Below are 12,787 nucleotides of genomic sequence, written 5' to 3' on the forward strand. Positions count from 1 at the left end.
CTCAGACGATCTTGGAGGTGAAGATGCTGGATGTGGAGGTCCTGGGCTGGTCTCAGTCCATCTTGGAGGTGAAGATGCTGGATGTGGAGGTCCTGGGCTGGTCTCAGATGATCTTGGAGGTGAAGATGCTGGATGTGGAGGTCCTGGGCTGGTCTCAGACGATCTTGGAGGTGAAGATGCTGGATGTGGAGGTCCTGGGCTGGTCTCAGACGATCTTGGAGGTGAAGATGCTGGATGTGGAGGTCCTGGGCTGGTGGGGTTACACGTGGTCTGCGGTTGTGAGGCTGGTTGGATGTACTGTCTCGGCAAAGGAGAAGTGCTCACTAACACAGATTTACACAGATTTGTGAATAATGTTTGAGAGAAATCGGCTTTTTAAGTACATAGAAAAAGTCTTAAATCTTTGAGTTCAGCTCAAATGGGGGCAAAAACAAAAGTGTTGCCTTTATAATTTTGTTTAGTGTAGATGAATACGAAGGCCATGCTTCTTTGGGTCGTACAGGAAGGCCATGGTCTATTTAGACCAATAGGAAGGCTATGCTTCAAGATAAATAGGAAGACTATGCTTCTTCTAGATGTAGAGGGAGGCTATGATCTGTTTAGACCGATAGGAAGGCTATGCTTCTAGATGAAAAGTAAAACCATGCTTCTTCTAGATGTACAGGAAGGCCATGATTTATTTAGACTAATAGGAAGGCTTTGCTTCTACATAAATAGGAAGACTATGCTTCTTCTAGATGTTTAGGAAGGCCTTAATCTCTTTAGATGAATAGGAAGGCTTTGCCTCTAGTTGAATAGGAAGATCATGCTTCTTCTAGATGTATAGGAAGGCCTTAATCTCTTTAGATGAATAGAAAGGCTTTGCCTCTAGTTGAATAGGAAGATCATGCTTCTTCTAGATGTACAGGAAGGCCATGTTCCTTTTGGACCGATAGACAGTCTATGCTTCTAGATGAATAGGAAAACCATGCTTATTCTAGATGTACAGGAAGGCCATGATCCTTTTGGACTGATAGGAAGGCTTTGCCTCTAGTTGAATAGGAAGACCATGCTTCTTCTAGATGTACAGGAAGGCCATGTTCCTTTTGGACCGATAGACAGCCTATGCTTCTAGATGAATAGGAAAACCATGCTTATTCTAGATGTACAGGAAGGCCGTACTCCCTTAGGACCAAAAGGAAGGCTATGCTTCTAGATGAATAGGAAGACCACGCTTCTTCTAGATGTACGGGAAGCCCATGCTCTTTGGCCCAAAAGCAAGGCTATGGTTCTAGACTGACTCAAGAAGGTCATACTCCCTTTAGACTGATAGGAAGACCATGCTTCTTCTAGATGTACAGAAAGACCATGCTTCTTCTAGATGTACAGGGAGACCATGCTTCTTCTAGATAATTAGGAAGACCATGGTTCTTCTAGATAATTAGGAAGACCGTGCTTCTTCTAGATGTACAGGAAGGCCATGCTCCTTTTGGACCAATAGGAAAGCTATGCTTCTAGATGAATAAGAAGACCTAGCTCCTTTTAGATGTACAGGGAGACCATGCTCCCTTTGGACCAATAGGAAGGCTATGCTTCTCGATGAATAGGAAGACCATGCTTCTTCTAGATGTACAGGAAGGCCATTCTCCCTTTTAACCAATGGAAAGGCTTTGATTCTCGTTAGATCAAGAAGGCTATACTCCTTTTAGACCAAAAGGAAGGCTATGCTTCTAGACACGATAGGAAGGCCGTGTTAATTTTTAAGCTGATAAGAAGACTACCTCCTTTTAGACCGATAGGAATACCATGATGCTTCTGGATGTACAGGAAGGTTGTGCTCCTATTAGATGGATAGGAAGGGGGGCAGAGAGAGCTTCCAGAAGCAGTTTATTTATTTATTAAAACTTTGTTAAAACTTTGTTTTCTTCTGGAGCATTTAAGATAAATTCAATTTTTTTTTCTACATGTGGGATGAAATAAATCTGTGTTTATCCGAGGTTTGAAGTTTTTCCTTCAAATGTTGTAGACCTTTCAGTAAAACGCAAGGTCTGTTCACATTGCCTGGGCCCCCCTCCCCTATTGAAAATTGGCTACTAAAAGTTGGATTCCCCCCCCCCCCCCCTCGTCTTCAACATTGTTGGCTATAAAGTTACTGTCCCTCCGGGTGGATCCATGAGAAATGCAGAGCAACTGAAATCTTACAAAAAGGGGGTCTTTTGCAGTCCATTGCAAGAGCATCTTCTCATGAGATTTCCACTGCTCTATATTCCCCAGGATTCTACCAGAAGAGTGTGTGACGTCACCTTTGCCTAGGCACTGTGGGTGGGCATCGGGGCCGTGTTAGCAGACCTTGTGTTTTACCCCAAGAACCAGTTAAACAAATGGAAGCTTGCCTACATTCAATCGGGTAACATCTGCATCTCCTCTTTCAGACAGCATAGAAGATGAGTTTGAACTGTCTACGGTGTGCCATCGTCCAGAAGGGCTTGAACAGCTACAAGAACAATCAAAATTCACCAAAAAAGAACTTCAGGTTCTATACCGAGGCTTTAAAAATGTGAGTAAGTGCATTCAATAGAGGCCATGGGATGGTTTTGATTACTGTTTACAGAGAATTGTACAGTAAAGTTGGTTTTCCAGCAGGACCTGTTCGATAGAAGCTGGTCGTTAAGCCCACTTTTGTTGAACACACAGTGGTACATATGTACGGAAAGTTGGCTGGTTCCTTCTGAACCTGACAGCCTTTGGTACGTGTGCACTGGGCTTAACTTACTTCAAAGGCCAGTTATAAATTGGGGTGGTAGCCATCCTTTTGTATAGCTTGCTGCATTTGGTGTGGGGACACATTCGATTATTATTATTATTGTACAGAATTTATGTAGCGCCAACAGTTTGCACAGAACTTAACAAAATTAAGGCAGACATTACAGTTACAATACAATTTGGTACAAGAGGAATTAGAGGGCCCTGCTCGTTAGACGTGTGCGGTTGATTTCATTACGAATAAATATTCAGACAAATTTTTTGTTATTCGGATATATTGGATAATGAAACAAAATTTGTCTGAATTTCGGAAATTAAAATTTAAATTCGAATTGAATTTTACATAGAATTTCAGTCGAATTCGAACTGTAACTACATTTCTGTAATCACAGACTGTGTGTTTTTAGAGAACCATTTCATTACCATTGTTAAGCCAAAGATGATTTAAAGAGTCATTGTAATCATTTGATGAAGATTTTTCTTTGGTTTGTCAAATCGAAAAAAAAAATCTAAAGTTTTTTCGATTCGACCGATTCAAAATTGGTAAATTCGAAAAAACATTTGAAAAAGACAAAACAAATTCCGAATACAAATTCTGAATATGAATCCTGAATACCAATTGAACGAATCAACCAAATTTACCTAAACGAAATAACTAAATTAACAAATCAAACGAAACACATTTTTTCGTCATGCACGTCTGCTGCTCGTTAGAGGTGTGGAGGACACTGAATGGAAGCCAGTGGAGGGATTGGCAGAGAGGGGTGGAGGACACTGAATGGAAGCCAGTGGAGGGATTGGCAGAGAGGTGTGGAGGACACTGAATGGAAGCCAGTGGAGGGATTGGCAGAGAGGGGTGGAGGACACTGAATGGAAGCCAGTGGAGGGATTGGCAGAGAGGTGTGGAGGACACTGAATGGAAGCCAGTGGAGGGATTGGCAGAGAGGGGTGGAGGACACTGAATGGAAGCCAGTGGAGGGATTGGCAGAGAGGTGTGGAGGACACTGAATGGAAGCCAGTGGAGGGATTGGCAGAGAGGGGTGGAGGGCACTGAATGGAAGACAGTGGAGGGATTGGCAGAGAGGTGTGGAGGACACTGAAGGGAAGCTGGTGGAGGGATTGGGACAGAGGGGTGGAGGACACTGAATGGAAGCCAGTGGAGGGATTGGCAGAGAGGTGCGGAGGACACTGAAAGGAAGCCAGTGGAGGGATTGGCATAGAGGTGTGGAGGACACTGAATGGAAGCCAGTGGAGGGATTGGCAGAGAGCGGTGGAGGACACTGAATGGAAGCCAGTGGAGGGATTGGCAGAGAGGGGTGGAGGACACTGAATGGAAGCCAGTGGAGGGATTGGCAGAGAGGTGTGGAGGACACTGAATGGAAGCCAGTGGAGGGATTGGCAGAGAGGGGTGGAGGACACTGAATGGAAGCCAGTGGAGGGATTGGCAGAGAGGTGTGGAGGACACTGAATGGAAGCCAGTGGAGGGATTGGCAGAGAGGGGTGGAGGACACTGAATGGAAGCCAGTGGAGGGATTGGCAGAGAGGTGTGGAGGACACTGAAGGGAAGCCGGTGGAGGGATTGGGACAGAGGGGTGGAGGACACTGAATTGAAGCCAGTGGAGGGATTGGCAGAGAGATGTGGAGGACACTGAATGGAAGCCAGTGGAGGGATTGGCAGAGAGGTGTGGAGGACACTGAATGGAAGCCAGTGGAGGGATTGGCAGAGAGGGGTGGAGGGCACTGAATGGAAGACAGTGGAGGGATTGGCAGAGAGGTGTGGAGGACACTGAAGGGAATCCGGTGGAGGGATTGGGACAGAGGGGTGGAGGACACTGAATGGAAGCCAGTGGAGGGATTGGCAGAGAGGTGTGGAGGACACTGAAGGGAAGCTGGTGGAGGGATTGGGACAGAGGGGTGGAGGACACTGAATGGAAGCCAGTGGAGGGATTGGCAGAGAGGTGTGGAGGACACTGAAGGGAAGCCAATGGAGGGATTGGCAAAGAGGGGTAAAGGACACTGAATAGGGGCAAGTGGAGGGTTTGGGAGAAAGGAGTGGAGGACACTGAATGGAAGCCAGTAGAGGGTTTTGCAGAGAGGGGTGGAGGACACTGAATGGATGCCAGTGGAAGGATTGGCAGAGAGGGTTGGAGGACACTAAATAGAGACCAGTGGAGGGATTGGCAGAGAGAGGAGGAGGACACTGAATGTGAGCGAGTGGAGGGATTGGCAGAGAGGGGTGGAGGACACTGAATGGAAGCCAGTGGAGGGATTGGCAGAGAGGTGTGGAGGACACTGAAGGGAAGCCGGTGGAGGGATTGGGACAGAGGGGTGGAGGACACTGAATGGAAGCCAGTGGAGGGATTGGCAGAGAGGTGTGGAGGACACTGAAGGGAAGCCAGTGGAGGGATTGGGACAGAGGGGTGGAGGACACTGAATGGAAGCCAGTGGCGGGATTGGCAGAGAGGGTTGGAGGACACTGAATAGAGACCAGTGGTGGAATTGGCAGAGAGGGGTAGAGGGCACTGAATGGAGGCCAGTGGAGGAATTGACAGAGAGTCGTTTTTCGTTGCCAATACCGATACCAATATTTTGGCCATTGCATATTGGTATTGGCCAATATGCGCAGATATTTTGAACATTTAAAGCTTTGCAAAATAAACACAATTTTCAACACGAATCTGTTCCTGAACATGTTAGTGTTTGTTTATTAACATTTTTACCATTAACTACTTGCCGACCGCCGCACGACTATTTACTGCGGCGGTCAGCCCCTCACAGGCAAAGCGATGTAGGACTACGTCGCTAGCCTGTGAGGCTTCAGGGAACCAGCGCGCGCCGCCGGAGGCGCGCTCCCGTTCGGTCACGGACCCCCCCGCGCGTGTGCCCGGCGGACATGTCCGCCGGGCACTCGCAATTGTCCGTTACACCGGGAGAAAGGCAGGCGGCTAATGTAAACAAAGCCGCCTGTCATTCTTCCCTGTGTAAGAATGGAGATCATATGGTTCTGCTATGTAGGACCGTTGATCACTGTTCTTACACCAGTAGCCACATCCAATCACAGTAAAGGCCCGTACACACGTACCGATCGTCGGCATACAAACGTCGGTGGACGAAGGATCTGCCGATTGTACGCGTGTTAGTATGGTGCCTCCGACAGATGTCTGCGCACAATCCGCGGACAAAAGTCTTTCTTGCAAACATGAAAATTTTTGTATGCCGACACCAGAACGGACGATTGTTCGCCTGTCAGTACACAATTCGGCCGACAGACCGCAGATTTGCAAGACTGGGCATGCTCAGAAAATAGAAAACACAGGGAAAGTTAACCATTACATGACATCACTTCTGCAGTCGGCGGACAAAATTCTTGTGCTGTCCTTGTGCTGTCTTTGCACTTTTCAGCAGACACCGACATCCCGGGGAGAAAAGAGGAACATTTGTAAGCCGACCATCGGTACGTGTGTACGGGGCTTAAGAAGCACGCCCGTAGGGACACACTTAACCCCTCCCTCTCAAAAAAAGTTAACCCCTTCACTGCCAGTGTCATTTTTACAGTAACAGTGCATATTTTTAGCACTGATTACTGTAGTAATGTCACTGGTAGCCCCAAAAGTGTCAAAAATGTCAGTCAAGGGTCCGATCTGTCCGCCACAATGTCGCAGTCCCGCAAAAAAAATCGCAGATCGCCGCCATTACTCGTTAAAGAAAAAAACAACAAAAATGACAAAAATCTTTCCCTTAGTTAGTAAAAGCAATAACTTTTGCGCAAACCAATCAAAATACGCTTTTTCCTATTTTTTTTACCAAACATATGTAGCAGAAAACAAATTGGCCTAAAATGTTAAAAAATTTTGATTTTTAAATTTTTTTGGGGGGAATTTCATATAAAAAATTTGAAAAATATTGTTATTTTTGCAAAATCTACGCTCTTTTTTTGTTTATAGCGCGTGATCAAAAAATTGCACAGGTGATCAAATACCACCAAAAGAAAGCTCTGTTTGTGGGGAAAAAAAGGACGTCGAATTCGATTAGGTACAACGTCGCACGACCGCGCAATTGTCCATTAAAGTCACGCAGTGCCGAATCGCAAAATAGGCCCTGGTCAGGAAGGGGGTAAAATCCTCCGGGGCTTAAGTGGTTAAGGGCTTCACACCTTAACTGCATGAAAACTGATAGGAAAACCGCACTTGCAGGGGCATCAGTTTCACATCATCTGATTGTGAATGATGCATAAACTGCTGCAGTAGTGCACTCACTCACTGCAATCATTTTAAATCACTACTGCAGTGCAGTCAGTGCAAAACTGCTAGAAAAAAAGCTAGACAGTGGGGAGTCAGTGGACTACTGCTGCAGTAGTGTACTCACTCACTGCAAAAATTTTAAATCACTACTGCAGTGAATTATTGCAGCAGTGAGTGGCGCACTAATGCAGCAGTAGTCCACTGACTCCAATCCACTGTCTAGCTTTTTTCTAGCAGTTTTGCACTGACTGCAGCGCAGTCAGCATAGCCTTTACTTTCTCAGCGACCTTTTGGTGAATCTTTCCCAGCATTTCAGTTCGATAATACTTGTCACTCTTCAGTGGAGGGATTGGCAGAGAGGAGTGAACTACACTGAATGGAAGCCAATGGAGGGATTGGCAGAGAGGGGTAAAGGACACTGAATAGGGGCCAGTGGAGGGTTTGGGAGAGAGGAGTGGAGGACACTGAATGGAAGCCAGGAGAGGGTTTTGCAGAGAGGGGTGGAGAACACTGAATGGATGCCAGTGGAAGGATTGGCAGAGAGGGTTGGAGGACACTAAATAGAGACCAGTGGAGGGATTGGCAGAGGGAGGAGGAGGACACTGAATGTGAGCGAGTGGAGGGATTGGCAGAGAGGGGTGGAGGGCACTGAATGGAGGCCAGTGGGGGGATTGGCAGAGAGAGGTGGAGGACACTGAATGGAGGCCAGTGGAGGGATTGGCAGAGAGGGGTGGAAGACACTGAATGGAGGCCAGTGGAGGGACTGGCAGAGAGAGGTGGAGGACACTGAATAGAAGCCAGTGGAGGGATTGGCAGAGAGGGGTGGAGGGCACTGAATGGAGGCCAGTGGGGGGATTGGCAGAGAGAGGTGGAGGACACTGAATGGAGGCCAGTGGAGGGATTGGCAGAGAGGGATGAAGGACACTGAATGGAGGCCAGTGAAGGGATTGGCAGAGAGGGGTGGAAGACACTGAATGGAGGCCAGTGGAGGGACTGGCAGAGAGAGGTGGAGGACACTGAATAGAAGCCAGTGGAGGGATTGGCAGAGAGGGGTGGAGGGCACTGAATGGAGGCCAGTGGGGGGATTGGCAGAGAGAGGTGGAGGACACTGAATGGAGGCCAGTGGAGGGATTGGCAGAGAGGGATGAAGGACACTGAATGGAGGCCAGTGAAGGGATTGGCAGAGAGGGGTGGAAGACACTGAATGGAGGCCAGTGGAGGGACTGGCAGAGAGAGGTGGAGGACACTGAATAGAAGCCAGTGGAGGGATTGGCAGAGAGGGGTGGAGGGCACTGAATGGAGGCCAGTGAAGGGATTGGCAGAAAGAGGTGGAAGACACTGAACGAAAGCCAGTGGAGGAACTGGCAGAGAGGGGTGGAGGACACTGAATAGAAGCCAGTGGAGGGATTGGCAGAGAGGGATGAAGGACACTGAATGGAGGCCAGTGAAGGGATTGGCAGAAAGGGGTGGAAGATACTGAACGAAAGCCAGTGGAGGAACTGGCAGAGAGGGGTGGAGGACACTGAATGGAAGCCTGTGGAGGGATTGGCAGAGAGGGGTGAAAGACACTGAAAGGGGGCCAGTGGTGGGGTTGGCAGAGAGGGTGGGGGACACTGAATGGAAGCCAGAAGAGGGATTGGCAGAGAGGGGTGGAGGAAACACAGAGCGCATGCGCCAGTGATATAACTGGCTGCTAGCTCAGTAAATATCTCCTAAACGCATGATTACATCCCTCCACTGGCTTAGGAGATATTTGCACTACCTATCGGTAAGCTCTAATATAAGCTTACCTATACCTAAACCTTAAAAATGGAAGTTTACTTCCTCTTTATTGTGCGATTATTACAGGTTCTGGATGGAATTGTGTTGCCGATTTAGAAATGGCCAGCAGAGTAGTGTTGATTCTGATGTCAATTTTCGATTTACTTTTAGTCATAGTCTTTTGACTAAAATGTAATTTTAGTTTTGATCGTATTTTAGTCTGTTGACTTAAATGTCATTTTAGTTTTAGTCGTATTTTAGTCATCTGAATTATTTGGGTTTTAGTTGTATTTTAGTTGACTAAAATAATGTTAATTTAGTAGACGAAAATATTTTAGTTGATGAATTGAACACTGCTAAATTGTTGCATTTGTATATTTTAAAAGTCACTATATAAAGGAATAGTAATGGTAAAAAAAAAGCACTTGTGGGTTTAACCAGTTCTGGACCGGAAGCATTTTCCCCCTTAATGACCAGGTAATTGTTTTGCGATTCGGCACTGCGTTATTTTAACGGACAATTGCGGGATTGTGTGACGCTGTACCCAAATAAAATTGATATATTTTTTCCCCACAAATTCTGAAAAAAAAAAAACAATATTTTTCACATTCCCTATACTCGACACATTCGCTATATAAATATATAGCTATATCTAACTATATATATTGTGACAGGAAGTCAGGTAAATCTGTGGGTGTTGTCACAGACGGGAGATACATTTCTGCCTTGTTTAGACAATTCACCAATTACTATCAGGTGTCGGCTGCAGAGGTAGTCAGAAAGGTTTAAGGACGTTGGAAAGCTTCAGCTATTCAGAATGAGGCAATTAAGGCCTCTATAAGTTATCCAGAGGATGACTACTGATTGCTGCATCCTGAGGCTTTGTGCGTTAAGGAAAGCAGTGAGCTGAGAGACTTCTGAAGGTGAGGTGGTGTTGACTTTTTCTGTCTGAAAAGAAAAACAAATAGACTATTGTTTTTCTGCTGTATGACCAGCAGTGTCTGCCCAGCAGTAGGTTGTGACAGACTGCATAGGTAGGTTCCTGTGTTGTGAAGGTAGACGCCCCAAGTGGCCAGGGTTTATTTTATGTTTTGTTTGATTTATGCTGTTGCATTTGTTTCCAGCAAATTGGAAGAATAAACCATAGACCGTTGTTTTCAACCACTCCTCGGCTGTCTCTCTGTGTAGCGAACCCTCCCAGGGGGTCACCCACACCCGCTACCGAGCCAACCCCTTACACATGCTCTCCTTAACGCAAAAAGCCTCAGGATGCAGCAATCAGTAGTCATCCTCTGGATAACTTATAGAGGCCTTAATTGCCTCATTCTGAATAGCTGAAGCTTTCCAATGTCCTTAAACCTTTCTGGCTACCTCCGCAGCCGACACCTGATAGTAATTGGTGAATTGTCTAAACAAGGCAGAAATGTATCGCCCGTCTGTGACAACACCCACAGATTTACCTGACTTCCTGTCACAATACATATATATACATATATATATATACAGTATATATATATATATATATATATATATATAAATATATATATATAACTATATATATACTATATATAACTATATAAATGGCTATATTTCCTATATTCCACATTCGCTATATAACATTCCCAATAAAATAAATTTAAAAATCTAAATTTTTCATCATTTTAGGCCAATTTGTATTCTGCTACATATTTTTGGTAAAAAAAAAAAATCCCAATAAACGTATTTTGATTGGTTTGCGCAAAAGTTATCGTGTCTACAAACGAGGGAAAAGATTCATGTCATTTTTATTTATTTGTTTGTTTTTTTACTAGTAATGGCGATCTGCGATTTTTAGCGGAACTGCGACATTGCGGCGGACAGATCGGACCCCTAACTGACATTTTTGACACTTTTGGGGGGACCAGTGACATTACTACAGTAATCAGTGCTAAAAATATGCACTGTCACTGTAATATTGACACTGGCAGAGAAGGGGTTAACCCAAGGGTGATCAAAGGGTTAAGTGTGCTTTCTAACTGTGTGGGGGAGGGTTTTGTGGAATCAACATAGAGACCTGTGTTCATATATAGAGGGATCACAGGCGCTCTGTGATCATTCCAGGGAGAAGAACGGTCAGCTGTGTTTACAACAGCAGACCGTCGTTCTCTCTCAGTGGGGAGCGATCGCGGGTGCCCGGTGGCATGTGCGGCTGCTGGCCCTGTCGATCGGCTTCCCCCGCTTCCTAATGGCGGCGGGCTTGCTCCTCCAGCGGAGCGCGCACCCCTAGGAGCGTTCCAGCGAACCGCCGTACAGGTAGCGCAGCCGAGCCGACCTGCCGCAGTTTATCTTCGGCAGGTGGTTGGCAAGTGGTTATTTTTTTTTGCATTACCACAGATGGAGAACACTCAGAGTGTTTGAGCGTGAATTATTAAGGTGATTTACAATGACCCCTCTGTCAACTTCTAAGGTTCTCCATTCCAATTTTTCTTCTCTGTCCACTACTGAATTTTAACGAGCACCAAACAAAGCTCAGATTTCAGACCAACTGACACCGAACAACCACCGAAGGTCCTTCAAATGGTCTACATTTTAATTATACATATCGGAGGTGTCTCAGCCTCTGATTTATTATTTAGCTACAGACTGAGGTCAGATTTTGACTTTGATATTTATTTCTCTACTGACTATCCCGAAGGAAAATACCAGCTTCAAATAACAACCCCGACCGTATAACAGGGTTTGGCAACCTTAACCACTTCTGGACCGGAAGGATTTGCCCCCTTAACCACTTGCCGACCGCCGCAAGTACATACAGTATACTGCGGCAGTCAGCCCCTCCTGGGCTAAGCGACGTACCGGTACGAGCCTCTAGGGGGCAAGCGCGCACCGCCGGAGGCGTGCTCCCGCCCCCGCTCATTCCCTGACATCCCCACGTGAGTGACCGGCGGCTCCGATGTCCGCCGGTCACTCGCGATCTTCCGCTGGAGAGGGAGAAGGACGGACGGCTGATGAAAACACAACCTTCTGTCATTCTCCCTGGTGTGACTGCAGAGATCATGCGATCCTGCTATGTAGGATCATATGTCTCTGTGGCTACATCACAAGCCACGCCCCTTGACAGTAAGAAGCACACCCCTAGGGACACACTTAACCCCTTGATCACTAATAAAGTTAACCCCTTCCCTGCTAGTGTCATTTTTACAGTGACAGTGCATATGTATAGCACTAATTACTATAGTAATGTCACTGGTACCCCCAAAAGTGTAAAAAATGTCAGTCAGGGGTCCGATCTGTCTGCCGCAATGTCGCAGTCACGCAAAAAAAATCGCAGATCGCCTCCATTACTAGTTAAGAAAAAAAAACAATAAAAATGACAGAAATCTTTCCCGTAGTTATTAAACGCAATAACTTTTGCGCAAAACCAATCAAAATACGCTAATTGCGATTTTTTTTTTTTTACCAAAAATATGTAGCAGAAGACAATTTGGCCTAAAATGTTAAAAAATTTTGATTTTTAAATTTTTTTGGGAATGTTATATAGCAGAATGTAAAAAATATTGTTTTTTTTTTTTTCAAATTGTCGCTTTTTTTTCAAAAATTAAAAATTGCACAGGTGATCAAATACCACCAAAAGAAAGCTCTGTTTGTGGGGAAAAAAAGGACATACATTTCGTTTGGGTACGGTGTTGCATGACCGCGCAATTGTCAGTTAAAGTCGCGCAGTGCCAAGTTGCAAAAAGTGGCCTGGACGTAAAGCAGGAAAATCCTCCGGTGGTAAAGTGGTTAATGACCAGCCCATTTTTTGTGATTCGGCACTGCGTTATTTTTAACAGACAATTGCGCGGTCGTGCGACGCTGTACCCAAATAAAATTGGTGTAATTTTTTTCCCACAAATAGATCTTTCTTTTGGTGGTATTTGATCACCTCTGCGATTTTTATTTTTTTGCACTATAAGCAAAAAAAGAGCGACAATTCTGAAAAAAAAAAACAATAATTTTCAACTTCTGCTATATAACATTCCCAAAAAAAAAAAAAAATCAAAAATGTTTAACATGTTTGGCCA

At 45.5% G+C, this 12,787-nt stretch overlaps 1 protein-coding gene across 4 annotated transcripts in view; it reads left to right on the forward strand.

Moving 5' to 3' along the window:
• Window positions 1–12,787, forward strand: part of KCNIP2 (potassium voltage-gated channel interacting protein 2) — a 686,963-nt gene that overhangs the window by 643,908 nt on the left and 30,268 nt on the right. For 3 of the 4 annotated variants that reach the window (XM_082269243.1, XM_082269241.1, XM_082269242.1), the window contains exon 2: window positions 2,412–2,536. In XM_082269243.1, the coding sequence (XP_082125369.1) occupies window positions 2,412–2,536 (125 nt within the window). The remainder of the gene's footprint in view (window positions 1–2,411; window positions 2,537–12,787) is intronic. The other variant, XM_082269240.1, reaches the window with a different exon arrangement.

The sequence above is a fragment of the Pelophylax lessonae genome (genome assembly GCF_965119305.1).
Source record: "Pelophylax lessonae genome assembly, chromosome: 9".
Classification (NCBI taxonomy): domain Eukaryota; kingdom Metazoa; phylum Chordata; class Amphibia; order Anura; family Ranidae; genus Pelophylax; species Pelophylax lessonae.